Genomic DNA, 17,368 nt, shown 5'->3' with positions numbered 1-17,368 from the left:
GTTTATTGTTGGTGTTACTTTTCCAGATCTGTGACCAGTTGTCACAGCAAGCTTTGCAAATGATAGGCTTATAGTCGCTGTAAGGTTGGTTGGTTGGTTATTACGAGTTTTATGGTGCATCAGCATCTAAGGCTATTGTGCACAGTCGAAAAGTTTTAAGTTTTAAATATATAAGAAATTTGAAAAAATATACAAAATAACAAATGGCATAAACACAGTTATAGTGTATTAAAAATTGAAGAAATCTAGATAAAACAATATAGATTAATTAGTTGTAAAAACTTGAGTACTATGATTTTTTAGCGTTTCTCACCAACCATTGAAGTAAAAACCAAAACCAAAATCTTAATAACTTCGTATTTAAATTTACAATAGATTTACAGTAGATCAAACAAAACAAGTATAATTAAATTTACAGTGGATATACAAATAAAATAATAAAATACTAAATTAAAATACAATAAAATATACTAGATTAAAAGCGCTAAAATAACTGAAAACATGTACCACCATGGGCTCCCCCATCAGTGTGATCATAGCTAATCTAGCTATGGAGGAGCTCGAGGCTAGATTATTCAATGATATGGTTCTCCCTATGCATCCGTGGAAAAGATACCTCGATGATACGTTTTCAATTATTCGGAAGGGAAGTGAAGATGAGATGTTGAATTTTCTTAATAGCTTCTCCCCGTTCATACAATTCACCTCTGAGGTAGAAGAAGGAGGGGTTTTGCCGTTCCTGGATGTGTTGATCTGTAGAGAAGGCCAGTGTTTAAAAACAAAAGTGTTTAGGAAACCTATGTGCAAAGGCCAATATCCACATTACAGTTCAGCTCAGGCCAACCATCAGAGGAATAGTGTGATTAGAGCACTAGTAGACAGGGCAAAATCGCATTGTAGTACCTCCGAGGCCAGGAAGATAGAGTATGAGCGTGTCATGGCGGATCTTTTGAAGTGTGGCTACCACCAGAGGATCATAGAGAAATACATTAGAGGAGGTCAGAGGAGAGGTGAGCCCTTCACGCCAATAGCCACCACATACTATCTGGGTTTAACTGAGCATATAGCTTGTATACAAAGGAATTACCAGACGCGTTGTGTGCAGCTCCCAGGTCGGAAGCTGCACACGGTCGTGTCACAAGACCCCATCTTAAACAAAAATACAAGTGGGGTCGTATATAGCATCATGTGCCCAGAGTGTGGGGAATGTTATGTGAGGCAAACGAAATGGCATCTCAAGGATTGTCTGGGGGAGCACACAAACACGATAAGAAATGCAGATTATGGTAAATCCACTGTAGCAGAACATTTTTGGGAGTAGCAGCATCAGATCTCCCCGGGTGAAGCAGGCATCACGGATCAGGCGCATAGGTTTTGGGACTGCAAGTGGCTCAAGAGCCTACAAATTAGTTCTATTGAGAATAATATAAATAGAGACAGGGGTATACGTATTCATCCCCTCTTTGAGGTGGTAACCCTTGGAGGGGATGAACATTTCCCCCTAGAGTGCTCCCGAGCCACTTCCGGTTCCAACACGCATGGGAACAGTACTCACTTTTTGGAATGTTAGCATTAGCATTAGTAGAGGCATATGATGCAAGAAAGCAAGCTTATGCAGCATCAGCCAAAAAAAAAAAAAAAAAAACTTCCACTTCACCCCTCCGTTCGTTCGAAATACCTGTCCAGCTGAGCCTTAAATTTATTTAGGCTATCAATTTCCACAACAAGGGATAGAAGTCTGTTCCACCAACCAACTACCCGCTGGCTAAAGGCAAATTTCCTCACATCTATCCTACATCTGTCTTTCCTCAATTAGAATTTATGCCCTCTCAGGTGATTATTCTGAGCAAGAGGCAGAATCCCATTAGCATTGAGCATGCTCAAACCATTCAAGGCTTTATACACCTCTATCAGATCATCTCGCCAGTGCCTAGTCTCCAGACACTGTAATTTGCAAAACTTAAGCCTTTCTTCGTAAGAGCAACCCCTTGTTCCATTCACTAACCTTATTGCCTTTCTCTGTACTCATTCCAGCAGCTCTACATCCTTCTTGAAATGAGGCCTCCAGACCTGTATACAGTACTCAAGGTGTGGCCTGATCATTGCCTTGTACAAGGGAATAATCACCTCCTTATCCCTGCTAGAAAAATTGCTGTATACAGGAATTTTAACGCTTTTAATCTAGTATATTTTATTGTATTTGAATTTAGTATTTTATTATCAGTATTTTATTTGTATATCCACTGTAAATTTAATTATACTTGTTTTGTTTGATCTACTGTAAATATTGTAAATTTAAATACAAAGTTATTAAGATTTTGGTTTTCTTTTTACTTCAATGGTTGGTGAGAAACACTAAAAAATCATAGTATGAATATACCCAACCCCAGAGGCCTATTTGAAGAACTTGAGTACATCTGACACATTGTCATCATCTGATAAAATTTGCCTGAGCGTATAAGGCTCAGACAATTGGGTAAAATATAAACGGCGTTCTTTATTAAAAGATGTACATTCATCGCTGTAAGGAACACGAGGATGTTGTGAGAGAGCGGGTTGAGGATGTTTAGTGGCAATGTCAACACTTTCATTTCCTGGAATGCCAGAATGACCAGGGATCCAGCAAAAACTGATTGACTGATTGGACATGCTGCAGGAGATTAACTGAGAATGAATGCATTTCAAGATAGGATGGGAAGATGAAAATTCTTCCTTATGGCAGACATAGCACTGAGGGAGTCTGTGTAAATTATGGCAGGTGAGATGGATAGCTCAATAATTTTACTAAGTGCTAACTTGATAGCATATAATTCAGCAGTGAAGATGCTGCAGGCTAATGGTAGAAAGGCTGTAGCAGTAAATGAAGGAAAAACTGCAGCAGCACCTATGGTACTGGCAGTTTTCAATCCGTCAGTATAGATTTTACAGGCACGGGAGTTCTGAGCAGTGTGAGCTGAGTGCAACTGCCTGATATTGCAAGGAGGTATGACATTTTTCTCCTACTGACGAAAATGTACATTGTAATAGGCAGAAATGTATGTGCAAGGTGGAACAGGAGCAGTTGTGTCCTGAAAAATATCACTTAAATCAATATTTCAATTCTGAACAAGCTGTTTAATCCTGAGTGAAGCAGGTTTATTTTCATTTGGTTTGCTCTCAGAAAAAATCCCATTGAGTATTATAAAGATACTCCCAACCGGGGTGCGATGGAAGACTCTGGATTTTAGCAGTGTATTGGAGCAGTAATGTTTTTCTATGAAGATGTAATAGAGGAACATGCACTTTGATATAAAGACTTTGGATTGGAGAAGTCCTGAAAGCATCCAATGGTCATTAGAGCAGTGTGCTGGATGATATTTAGAATTTGTAAAGTAATGCTTCTGGCAGAGTCATGTACTAGACAACCATAATCTAAGCATGAACGGATTAAAGTTCTGTAAAGGTGAAGTAAATTATATCGATCCGCTTCTCAAGACATGGACGAGATTGATCAAAGTATGTTCATATGGTTTAGACAAACATTTCTTAATTGAGTGATGTGAGCTGGGAAATTAAGCTTTCTATCTAATATGAGACCAAGAAATCTGATGTTAGTAGCAAGTGGGATTGGAGTATTGTTGATTTATAATTCAGGAGCAGGATGGAGAGCCCGATGCTTGCAAAAGAGGATGGCAGTGCATTTCTTTTCTGATAGTCGATAACCATTCCTTAAAGTCCAGGATTCTATTTTGGTTATGGCAAGTTGGAGTTGGCATTCAATGGTATTGATACTTTGAGATTGACAGGAAATGGTAAGATCATCTGCATACATATAAGTTTCAACAGTTTTTGGGATACCATGTGTCATGCTGCTAACTCTAACTGTAAAAAGTGTTGAACTAAGTATTGATCCCTACGGGACTCATTCCCAAATGTGAGAAGCAGGAGTATGCTTTTATACCGGACCTGAAAAGTGTGCAATTGCAGGAAATTTTCAATTATTTCAGGCAAATGGCCCCTAAATCCCAGATGGTAAAGATCCATAAGAATACCATGATGTCAAATGATGTAGTGTCAAATGAACTTTCAAGATCTAAATTGACCATGCAAGAGATTCTGATCTTCTATCTCATCTGTACATGATATAATTTGAAAATTTTGGCAAAATCTACGGTGACAGGAATGTTTCCTGTAGGCATATGCCTGTGAGATTAAATGGGGTGAGTAAATCCTTCGAGTCATCTGAACGGCTTCTTAGTCCTTTGCAGTTCCATTGTATGATGTTTTGCATTATTTCAGTTTAGTTGAGGAAGATTCATCTGACTGTTTTTTTTGTATGGAGCATTTCTTCCGGTCTTTTTTTGGGAACATGGGGCATTCAGTATCCATTGTGTCATTGGCATGAAGTTCCAAGATGGGTTCCTCATAACCTTGGTGTTAATCCACTTCCATACTGTTAGTGGGTGCTTCAGTTTTCTTAGAGTCTTTAGCAGTTTTCAATTTTTCTATGTCACTCGAGACAAAAAAATTGTATCTGTTGGAGTATCAGTTGAAATACTGATTGAAGTGTTAGTGGCTTCACTGGTTTCAGTTTTAAGAGTGTCTTTTCTGGATGTTGATAGGGTTGCTTTAACCCAGTTAGCAAGAGAAGTGCTGGACAGAATTGACACATCTGTTGAACTTCAGTGACGAATAGCCCGGGTGTGAGACGCATATGATCAACTAGACACAGTCAACATAATCTGTTTGCGTGCCTCAGGATATGTGACTTTATGTTAAATTTTGTATTTTTGGATTTTTTTTTTCCAGTTTTCCACATTTCACATGATTTGGAAAAAGCAGGGTAGCTTCCTTTGTAGTTAGGGCAAATGGAAGTTGAGGCTGAACAATCTGTGTATGATCTTTTGATCCACGAATTGGACAGATAGCATCCCCTCTGCATATCTGCTGAGAGTGCCCATATTTCTGGCATTTAAAGCAACGAATTGGGTTTGGGATGTAAGGGTGAATTCGGCGATTTATATAGCCAGCTTTTACTGTGGATGGCAATTCTGGAGTGCTAAATGTTACGATGATGGATCTAGTAGGAATAAGATTTTCATCTTTTTTTGTCATTATTCGTTTGGCACTAATCACTTTTTGACTGCTAAGTTCTTGAACTAATTCTTTCTCAGAGACTATAAGTAGGTCCCACTCTGTGATAACACCTTTAGATGAATTTAAGGTGTTGTGGGGAGTGACAGATACTGGCAGCCTGCCGACTGCAGTCATTTCACCATTTTTGATAATCCATTACTGGATTCCAAATCTCTTTGAATTAGAAGTGGTGATAACTTGCTTACAGTCTGGGTGGATAGGGAGTGTATTACCAAAACGTTTGGCAAGTCATGGCACTGTTCTTCCCTCAGAAGTATTTCTGGTTAGTTCAAGTCATTATCACTTGATGTGTCTGGCCTTGACTTTGAAGATTCTAGAGGTGAATACTCCTTTATATCCATGGTTGCTCCTTTTTGCGCCGGAGGATAACTTTCCCCCCAGGTTACCGGCCCCACACGTGCAGGCAAGAGCGGTGCCACCTAGTGACCAAGAGACTAGAGAAGTTAGTGGTTAGTGAGAAAGCTAATAAATATACAAAGAAAAGAAAGGTAGTTTTCCTTTCTGGGTTCTTACCCAAAATCTGTTAAGTAAGAACCACTTACAGTGAACTGATAATAATAAAGGGACCAGAAATTAAACAGAACAAAAGCACTATGAAAATCACTTTATATATTGTTTGGGAAAAATCGCTTGGACACTATAAGAGGTTTCCTTCACCTCTTTTGCTGCTTCCTTTCATATAATTGGATATATTTCACCAGCCTCAGGTGTTTTATTTAACTTTAGCTCCTGCAAATTTTTTTCCTTTTTCCTCAGTTATAACAAAATCATTTAACTCTCAGAATTTAATATATACTTCTGATATCCCATTCCTAAAAATATCTTAAAGTGTAAATGTAAATGCAAAATATTTATTGAGCTTGTAAGTTGAACTGGAGCATCAATCAACTTCTCATTATCTGCCTAAATCCCTAAATAACTTGCATGTAGACTAATTTATATTTACTGTAAGGTTCTGTGTTCCCTCATAATTCATAATCAGCTAATCATCACATGCATTTTGATTTTTTGTCATATCAGTTCATTTGAAATTAATTTAGGTCCAAATTTGGAAAAATATATCTTAATTGGTATAAAAATACAAGTTGCTTCTGCAATTACTTCTCTGCACACTTCCATTTAGAATTTACTGTTAACATTAGTTTGTCTTAAAGAAAAAATTTAAAAACTGTATAAGGCCATTGTAGTTGCCTGGCAAAACCAAAATCTCTCTTTTACACTGAACAGTAGCTATATTTAACCCCATGGGCTCACATCTGGTGAGTATGGGCTTGGCACACCCAGTGTCCTGAGCTAAATATCATATTCTTCTCTTTCTTGGTGATCCCCCCCCCCCTCTCTCTCTCTCTCTCTCTCTCTCTCTCTCTCTCTCTCTCTCAGAGTAACTTGGGAATTATTTTTTTTGGCTGGTGCAGCATAAGTCTCAGGCTTCCTTGCACCATATAGCTAATAATAATAATAATAATCTTTAAATTAATCCCATAGCAATAGAGTAATCAATATGTGATCAAAGATCCTTAATGAATGAAGAGTCAATGATAACAATGAGATCAAGAGTACATTTGTTGCCACTCTAACGTGCTGGTGTAGTAAACAGTAATTCAGATATGTTCTGATACTGTGTGAATGATCAACTTACAATTTCCAGTCAATATCTGAAAAGCTAAAATTCCCCATTATAAGATTTGCTGATTTGGGCCTGATTTGCTTGACCACTCTTTTTGCCTGTATATTTGTTCATTAAACTCATCACATTCATTTAGTCTATAACATAGTCCAACTCTATTTCTTTTGTTAGTACCTATGCCACACAAAATTTACTCAACAATAAAAAGGCAACTAATGTCAACTTGGTGTACTGCCTAGGATTTTAAGTGCTTTCTGTACACATTGTATTCCCAACATTCAATTCTGCATTCACCAACCCAAATTCCTAACTGGTGCCAAGTTTATCATATCTACTATAATATCTGCATTTGTTGATTTAACAAATAGTTCACACTACTTAAATTTGTTTGGAGGAGGTGTGTTCAGAATTAGAAGTGATTATTTCACTGCTTCTATTGGAATGAGCAGCAGCCTGAAGGCAAGTTGCTGGAGATTTAAATAACTGCTGGATGACAAGTAAATACATGATGAAACAAGTAAATACATGGGTAGTGTTAGGGTAACTAAGAGTAAGAACAGGTGCATGTAAACTTCATGTACACCAATGCTAGGAGTATAGTAAATAAATTTGATGAATTTGAAGTGCTGGTCAAGACATTAAAGGCAGATATTGCTGGTATATCACAGACATGGTGTCATATAGATATAAGGAATTCAAAATTGGAATTTGAAGAGTACAATGTGTATAGGAAGAAGGAGTAGGTGTTATGCTGTTAGTTAAGAAACAAATAAAATCAAAGGCAGTGCATCCAGTTGACATTGCTGGACAGTGCAAAGTTGAGTACGTCTGGTGTAACATAAGCACTGGGAAAGCAAAAATTAGGGTAGGAGTGTGTTATAGGCCTAATGACTGTGAGGAGTACAATGAATAACTATAGAGAAATAGAGTGGGCCAGTAAATCAGAATGCCTAATAATGGAGGATTTTAACACCCGAGATATTGATTAGAACTTGTGGTTGGTAACTCGCACACTAGCAACACTTTGTGGATTTATTGGATGACTGTTTTCTGCCGCAGCAGCATGATTGAGAGGCAACCGGAGAGAGTAATACACTTGATCTGGTTATCAGCAGTGATGACGTATGCATTAGGAATTTGCAGATAAAGGAACCACTAGGTGGCAGTGAACAAAGTGTACTGATGTAGGATTTACTTAAAGATGTAACTATCATCAGTGGGTAAAGGGAAGGTTTTTGCTTTCGTAAAGGTGACTTCAGTGGTCTCAGACAGTTTTTAAATTCTATACAGTGGGACGAACTGATGATGTTACCAACAGAAAATTCTTAATGGGAAGCATTCAAGGAATTAATCATGGAAGATACTAGGCTTTTCGTACCAACTATGAAATATAGTCATCCCGTGATTTGCATGGTTTTTTATTGCATGGTTTTAATATTGTGCGGTCAGGTATTTACTGCCAAAATTTTAGATTTTAGATTGCGCAGCGAGTTTCACTACCTGCAAAATTTTTGTATATGAAGCTTCAAAAACAGGATTGAAGAGTAGATTTTGAAAATTTATTTATGTTTTTTACATGATTGAAGATTTCATTGAAGGAGTAATACATTTCACTATAATAACATAGAATCCCACAGAATTCCAGCTGTTGGTATTATTGCAAATGCAATAAAATTGAGTTTACTACCTGTTTAATTAGATGCACTAACAGAAATTAGATGCCCGATAAACCAGAAATTGCAAACTGTTTTTATTGTTTTGTAGTTGTGACCTCCAGAAATGTGCTTTAGAAAAATGTAACAAAAGCTTTCAAAACTGACCCTTATAACCAAACATAGCAATAAATGGTGGTGTGTTTGTCCGGTTATTTTTGAAACAACTTCCTCATTCGAGAATCCCTTTCATTAGTTTTCCTACGTTATCTGTTCAGACAGAATCTTTTTTCTGGTCTGCACAACGTAAAGTGTTTTAATTGGTATGCATTGCTTTTGCTGATTTAATATTTCTTGTCTATATAAAGTGTGTGTTTAATTAGTGCCTAAAATGAAGAAAGCTACAACAAAAAAAATTTTAAATTTAGAGGAAAAGTTAAAAATCGTTAGGGACTTGGAAAATGGTGAAAAGGTTGTGACATTGGCCAAAAAATACAGCATAAATGAATATAGGATTCGACAAATTAGGGAAAATGCTGAGAAAATAAAAAGTTCAGTTATCTGTTCCATCATTGCCTGCAAAAAGCACTACAAAAGTGAGAAATCTGTTAACAGAGAAAACTAAAAAATACTTTCTTTTCTGAATAGAAGATCTTAATCAAAAGAGAATGCCTCTTAGTTCAAATATTATTCACACAAAAGCTCTGCAAATTTTTAATCGCTTATAACAAGAAGAAGCTGGTCCATCCAATGCAGACATCTTTCAGGCCAGCAAGGGTTGGTTTCAAAATTTTAAAAAATGTCAAAGTCTTTACAATCTAAAGGGGTAGAATAGGGGTAGAATTTTTTTCAGAATGGACTGTACTTGTTAACAGGAGAGACTGCTTCTACAGGGATGGGATATACTTAAATAGAAAGGGTGCAAGAATATTTGCTGATGCTATCGAGGCAGTGTTAGGTGGGTCGGAAAACTGCTAGCTTGGGGGGAGACAAAGACTAATAGATTAACAGTAGCCACTGGCAGAGGTGAAAGAGATTCTTGCACTGCTTTTTTTGGAATGAACTGAAGCCTGAAAAACAAGATGGATGCAGGATATTTCAGAGACTGCTGGGAGTCACTGCGGTACAAGTAAATACACGGGTTGTGTTAGGGAAGCTAAGAATAGAAACAGGTGCATGTATACTTGCGTGTACATCAATGCTAGGAGTTTAGTAAATAAATTTGATGAATTTGAGGTATTGCTCGAAATATCAAAGGCAGATATTGTTGGGATATCAGAGAGGTGGTTTCACACAGATATAAGGAATGCAGAACTGGAATTTGGGGAGTACAATGTCTACAGAAAGGATAGACAGGATAGGAAGGGGGGAGGGGTTATGCTATTAGTTAAGAAACACATAAAAACCAAGGAAGTGAAGCCAGTCGACATCGCTGGACAGTGCAGTGTTGAGTCAGTTTGGTGTAACATAAGCATTGGAAGATCAAAATTGAGAGTAGGAGTGTGCTATAGGCTTAATGACTCTGATTAGTATAATAAGAAACTGTACAGTGAAATAGAGTGGGCCAGTAAACAGAGAGTCTTATAATGGGGGATTTTAGTTTCCCAGATATTGACTGAAATTTGTGGGCTGGTCACTCACACACTAGCAAGGCTTTTGTGGATTTATTGGATGATTGTTTTCTAAATCAGCATGTTCGGGAGGCAACTAGAGGGAGTAAGACTCTTGATTTGATTATCAGCAGTGATTCTTCATGCATTAAGAATCTGCAGATAAATGAACCACTACGTGGAAGTGATCACAGTGTGCTGAAGTGGGATTTACTCAAAGAGGTAACTACCATTAGGGATAAAGGGAAGGGTTATTGCTTTCATAAAGGCGACAACGATCGACTGAGACAGTATTTAAATTCTATACAGTGGGACCAACTGATGATGTTACAACAGCAAATTCAAAATGGGAAGCATCCAAAGAACTTATCTTGGAAGCTACTAGGCTTTACATACCAACTAAGAAATATTGTTCAAGGTTTAGGCCAAAATGGATGTCAGATGAACTAATGAGGCATATGGCAGAGAAGAAAAATGCATGGGATACATACAAATTAACACGTGACACAGAAGCCTATGAGAGATACAAGTTGATCTGTAACCAAGTTACAAAGGAGGTTAGGCAGGTGAAAGCAGATTACGAGAAATCTTTGGCAATGGATGCAAAGAAAAACAGCAAAGAGTTCTTTACTTATGTAAACTCTAGAAGGAAGGGGATGAATCAGATTGGTCCACTTGATACTGATGGGTCAACTGTTGATGATCCTGCTCAGGTAGCTAACAAACTAAATGAATATTTTGCATCGACATTCACACATGAGGAGTTATTCAGCGAGGAGAATGCCAGAGGTGTATTCAACTCTAGCAGTAAGCTACAGAATCTTGAAATAACTGGGAGTAAAGTGGAGGAGAAACTGTTGAAGATAAACACAAGAAAGGCACCTGGGGTGGATGGGATCTATCCAGTTATATTAAAGGAGGCAGCAAAGGAAGTAAGCAAACCCTTAGCCATAATTATGAGAGCTTCCTTGGACTCAGGGGAGGTACCCATAGACTGGAAATGTGCAAATGTGACCCCAATTCACAATGGAGGATCAAAGGCTGACACAAGTAATTATAGACCTGTGAGCTTAACTTCTGTTCCAGGAAAATTAATGGAGGCACTGGTTAAAGAAGCACTGCAGGATTATCTAGACAAGACTTCAGTTATAGCTCGGACACAGCATGGTTTTGTTAAGGGGAAGTCTTGCCTGACCAATTTGATTGGATACTATGATGCAGTCACAAAAGAACTGGATGCAGGGAATAACTTTGATATTATATACTTGGATCTTAGAAAGGCTTTTGATGATGCTGCACATGGAATGACTGCTGCACAAATTGGAGCAGTGTGGCATTGGAGGCAAATTGCTGTTATGGATAAAGGGGTGGTTGAGGGGAGGAAGACAGAGAGTGGTAATCAATGGACACTGCTCATCGTGGACTAATGTTATTAGTGGAGTCCCTCAGGGTTCAGTGTTGGGTCCATTATTGTTTTCTGTATTTATAAATGATATTGATGATGGTATATCAAGCTTAATGTCGAAGTTTGCAGACGGTACAAAGGTAGGCAGGGTTGTCAAGGACACTACTGACACTATGCTGCTGCAACAGGATCTGGAAAGGTTGAGCAGATGGGTTGAGAGGTCGCAAATGTAGTTTAACATTGACAAATGTAAAGTACTATATATGGGAAACAGCAACCCTGGAGCAACGTATCAACTCTGTGGTACTACACTGATAGTGGTAGAGAATGAAAGGGACCTGGGGATAATTGTGCAGTCAGATATGAAGTTTTCTTCTGTTTTCTGATCAGTGCAGACAGACTGCCAGAGCTGGTCATGGGGTCTTGTTAATGATATATAGGAATTTTGCAAGCAGGGATATGGAGGTGATTATCCCAATGTATAAGGCAATGGTCAGACCACACTTTGAGTACTGTACAGGTCTGGAGGCCTCATTTTAGGAAGCATGTATAGTGGTTAGAATGAGTAAAGAGAAGGGCAAAAAGATTGCCAAAAGGGAACGATGGGGTCTCTTATTAAGAAAAGCTTAAATTCTGAAAATTGCAGCATCTGGAGTCTAGACACCTGTAAGATGATCTGAATGTGGTGCAGCAGTAGTGGCATGTGTTGCAAGAAAGCAAGTGTATGAGCTTATGCAGCATCAGCCAAAAAAAAAACACACCGTTCCCTCCAAATGCCTGTCCAGTTCCTCCTTAAATTTATTTAACCTATCAACTTCCAAAATGACAGATGGAAGTTTGTTCCAGCAATTAACCACCCGCTGGCTAAAGGCAAATTTCCGCACATCTATTCTACATCTGTGTTTTCTTAATTTGAATTTATGCCCTCTTATGTTCGTAATCAGAACAAGTGGAAGGAACCCATCAGAATTCAGCATGCTCAACCCATTCGAGGCCTTATACACCTCAATCAGACCACCGCACAAGTGCTTAGTCTCCAGCCAATGCAATTTGCAGAACTTAGGCCTCTCTTGGTAAGAGGATCCCTTCATTCCCCTCACCAATCTTGTTGCCCTTCTCTGTACATGCTCAAGTAAATATACATCCTTCCAAAAATGAGGCCTCCAGACCTGTATGCAGTACTCAAGGCGTGGCCTGACCATTGCCTTATACAGAGGGACAATCACCTCCTTCCTATATATCATTGACAAAATCCCATGACCTGCCCTTGCAGCCTGTCTGCATTGCTCAGAAAACTTCATATCTGACTGCACAATTACTCCCAGATCTTTTTCATTTTCTACCACCTTAAGTGTATTACCATACAGTTGGTACGTTTCTCTGGGGTTACTTCTACCCACATGCAGTACTTTGCATTTTTTAAGGTTAAACTTCAGTTGGCACTTCTTAGCCCATCTGCCCAAATTTTCTAGATCCTGTTGCAGTAGCACACTGCCATTACCAACCCTGCCAACTTTGTATCATCTGCAAACTTCGACACCAAGCCTGATATACCTTCATCAATATCATTGATATATATACAAAACAACAGTGGACCCAACACTGAACCCTGTGGGACTCCACTAATAACATTAGTCAACGAAGAGCAGCACCAATTGATTACCACCCTCTGTCTTCTCCCACTCAACCATCCTTTTATTCATTGTAGCAACTTACCTTTAATACTATTCTGCTCCAATTTGTACAATAGTCTTCCATGCGCAACAGTGTCAAAAGCTTTCCTGAAATCCAAATATATGATATCAAAATTATTTCTTGCATCGAGTTCCTTTGTAACCACATCATAATATTCAAGGCAGTGAATAATGCCTTTAATGATTTGAACAGAGTCAATGCTGATGGGATTTTTCCTCTTGCTCGGATTATGAACTTGGGGGAGCATAAACACAAATTGAGGAAAGACAGTTGTAGAACACAGATGTGCAGAAATTTGCCTTTAGCCAGCCGGTTTGATGGAACAAACTTCCATCTGTTGTTGTGCAAGTTGATAGCCTTAAATAAATTGAAGGAACAACTGAGTGGATAAACCTTTTGAGCAAATGTATGAGAAATAGGATGTGCTTCTTTTTTTTTTTTTATGGTTGATGCTGTATAAGCTTGCTTTCTTGCATCATATGTCTCTACTAATGCTAATTTATTTACTATGCTCTGATTATTAGTGTATAATCAAGAAGAGTGTGTCTATTTTCATTTTTGGTATCCCTAATACAGCCATGTATTTGCTTGTCACATGAGTACCCTTAGCAGACCTTGTAATTACTGTTGCTTTGCAGGCTTCTTTGTTTCAGTAGCCATACTGCAAGAATTAATTTTGCCTTTTCGTGCAGCTGCTGTTGAACTATTAGCCTGTTTATCCTTCAAACTGGCAGTTTTCCACCCAACAAACATTGCCTTGATATCATCAACAAATATTCTTGAATCGTTTCTATTTAAAGGTATGACATTCTTATAAAAACAATCTATTCTGTTAATAAGTGCAGACTGTGATGAGAAAAATTCTATGCCATGAGCAATTCTATGGAATGTCTTTCCTGGGCCAAATTAATTGACAAGGTTCTCTCATCATGTTTTGGGAGTAAGTCTGGGATATGAGGGAGTACATAAAGGCAGTCTTGTCAATCATCTTGGACCTGGAGAGAAAAATTCTTCTTTCAGTGGATAGAATTTTTCTTTTCACAGTGTGCTTTTGTTAACAAAAGAAAGGAAGTGGCATCTTTACCCTTTCTTGAATGAAGCACATAAAGGATTATGAAAGTGAAAAGGGATAGTCAAAGGACAGATGCACAAACATTTGCTTTCGGTGAGAGTAATTTTCTGCTTATACTCCAGGATGACCACACGTGGTCAGGATTTAACAAGTTAAACAGAATGTAAGAATTAAAGCAATCACTGTATTTAGCAGCCATGTGAGACTGAACAGTCACTAAAGTATGTGCACTTCTGTACCCTTGGCTACAGTGATTGTTGGAACAAACTTCCATCAGGTATTGTGCAGGTAGCTAGTTTGAATAAATGTAAGAAGGATTAAAGTTACAAAATTACTTAAATGGTATTGATACTATTTAACACTACATAAACCATATAGTTAGTAAAATTAGAGATTATGATTGTCAGATATCTTTATTAAAACATTATTTAAAAACAGTATAAAATTAGTGCATCTCTTTTGAGTACTACTGTAGTGTAAAAACCAAACAGAATGAAAATGCAAGAATCAAAAGCTTTTGTAAATGATATACAATGGAATTTATAACAGTAAAGATAATGTACAAAAAAATTACATTTAAAAATTCATGAGTTGTACTGACATATTCAAGAAGAAATGAAGTTATTTACTTGAATGATATCTTCAAAGGTCTGACAGAAATGTTTATTTTGTCCTATGCTCGGCAGCTTTGTTCTATATATTTGAGTAAATAACTGGGGGGAAAAAAAGAAAGTTAAATAATAATTTCAAATTGTATAATGCATTTTTATAATTCTTAAAATTATAAACGACAAAATAAAATATTCTGGTCACAATCCCAGAGTTTGTAAATATCACACATATATATATATGGAAGATAGTTTGCATATATGTATATACACACAAACTCTATGTGTGTACACATAATCTCTATAAGTATGTACACACAAACTCTATATTACAAATGATATATTTCCTAAAGTGTTATGCGTCATGTTTCTTGCATGTCTGTTGTCTCTTATCCCTTGCTAATTACGAAAGCTGGTAGGTACAGAGATTAGCTATGAGGATTTAGCTGACTAGATTAACGGCAAGCCAAACAGGCCACGGGAAATTGGAATATCACATATTGAATTGTACATGTTCTAAGAGTAATTTCCTGTTAACAAGAAGGATAAAACATAAAAATGCTACATCACCATTCACAACTCAGGCTATTCATATCAGTTCGGTATTATAATAATAATAATTATATTTATAATAAATCCTTTTTTTTTTTTGTAGAGGTTAATTCTAATATCCCCCATTTTGCTACTTCACTAGTTTACTAAAAATTCAACGAGCCTCCATGTGCTATAGTTTACTTGTGGTTGAAGTCATATTAGTATTAGCATAATACTAATATGATTAAAAGTAAATGCCAGCAGATATTATTAAAATTACATATTAAATATAAGCCAACAGCAGGTACAAGTTGATCTGTAATAACAACAAAAATAAGGTTAGGGAGGCCAAGAGCGTATGAGAAAGCACTGCCTAAGAGAGCAAAAGATTGGGGACAAGGAATTTTTCATGTATGTGTTGGAAATTCTTAATTAGCATTAGTAGAGGCATTTGATGCAAGAAAGCAAGCTTATGCAGCATCAGCCAAAAAAAAAAAAAAACCCACTTCCACTTCGCCCCTCTGTTCGTTCAAAATACCTGTCCAGCTGAGCCTTAAACTTATTTAGGCTATCAACCTCCACTACAAGGGATGGAAGTCTGTTCCACCAACCAACCACCCGCTGGCTAAACGCAAATTTCCGCACATCTATCCTACATCTGTCTTTCCTCAATTTGAATTTATGCCCTCTCAGGTGATTATTCTGAGCTAGAGGAAGAATCCCATTAGCATTGAGCATGCTCAAACCATTCAAGGCTTTATACACCTCTATCAGATCACCTCGCTGGTGCCTAGTCTCCAGACACTGTAATTTGCAAAACTTAAGCCTTTCTTCGTAAGAGCACCCCTTTGTTCCATTCACTAATCTTGTTGCCCTTCTCTGTACTTGTTCCAGCAGTTCTACATCCTTCTTGAAATGAGGCTTCCAGACCTGTATACAGTACTCTAGGTGTGGCCTGACCATTGCCTTATACAAGGGAATAATCACCTCCTTATCCCTGCTGGAAAAATTCCTGTATATCATTGACAATACTCCATGAGCTACTCTTGCAGCCCATCTGCACTGCTCAGAGAACTTCATATCTGCCTGCACAACCACCCCTAAGTCCCTTTCATTCTCTACCACTGTCAGTGTAGTACCACAGAGTTGATACGTTGCTCTGGGGTTGCTGTTTCCCATGTGTAGTACTTTACATTTGTCAATGTTAAACTTCATTTGCCACCTCTCAGCCCATCTGCTCAACCTTTCCAGATCCTGTTGCACCAGCATAGTGTCAGTAGTGTTCTTGACAACCCTGCCAACCTTTGTATCGTCTGCAAACTTGGACATTAAGCTTGATATACCATCATCAATATCATTTATAAATACAGAAAACAATAATGGACCCAACACTGAGCCCTGAGGGACTCCACTAATAACATTAGTCCACGGTGAGCAGTGTCCATTGATTACCACTCTCTGTCTTCCTCCCCTCAACCACCCCTTTATCCATAACAGCAATTTGCCTCCAATGCCACACTTCTCCAATTTGTGCAGCAGTCATTCCATGTGCAGCAGTATCAAAAGCCTTTCTAAGATCCAAGTATATAATATCAAAGTTATTCCCTGCATCCAGTTCTTTTGTGACTGTGTCATAGTATCCAATCAAATTTGTCAGGCAAGACTTCCCCTTAACAAAACCATGCTGTGTCCGAGCTATAACTGAAGTCTTGTCTAAATGATCCTGCAGTGCTTCTTTAACCAGTGCCTCCATTAATTTTCCTGGAACAGAAGTTAAGCTCACAGGTCTATAATTACTTGTGTCAGCCTTTGATCCTCCATTGTGAATTGGGGTCACATTTGCACATTTCCAGTCTATGGGTACCTCCCCTGAGTCCAAGGAAGCTCTCATAATTATGGCTAAGGGTTTGCTTACTTCCTTTGCTGCCTCCTTTAATATAACTGGATAGATCCCATCCACCCAGGGTGCCTTTCTTGTGTTTATCTTCAACAGTTTCTCCTCCACTTTACTCCCAGTTATTTCAAGATT

At 37.9% G+C, this 17,368-nt stretch overlaps 1 protein-coding gene across 5 annotated transcripts in view; it reads right to left on the bottom strand.

The window, feature by feature from the left end:
• Positions 1-17,368, bottom strand: part of LOC150077345 (C2 domain-containing protein 5) — a 992,151-nt gene that overhangs the window by 219,207 nt on the left and 755,576 nt on the right. For 4 of the 5 annotated variants that reach the window (XM_090386765.1, XM_090386764.1, XM_090386766.1 and 1 more), the window contains one exon: positions 14,827-14,910. The exons of the other annotated variant lie outside the window; for it this stretch is intronic. In XM_090386765.1, coding sequence (XP_090242891.1) covers positions 14,827-14,910 — 84 coding nt within the window. The remainder of the gene's footprint in view (positions 1-14,826; positions 14,911-17,368) is intronic. 5 annotated transcript variants of the gene reach the window in all.

The sequence above is a fragment of the Mastigoproctus giganteus genome, chromosome 12 (assembly GCF_048544385.1).
Source record: "Mastigoproctus giganteus isolate SK-2022 chromosome 12, ASM4854438v1, whole genome shotgun sequence".
NCBI lineage: Eukaryota > Metazoa > Arthropoda > Arachnida > Uropygi > Thelyphonidae > Mastigoproctus > Mastigoproctus giganteus.
This window is presented reverse-complemented; position numbering and strand designations above follow the sequence as displayed.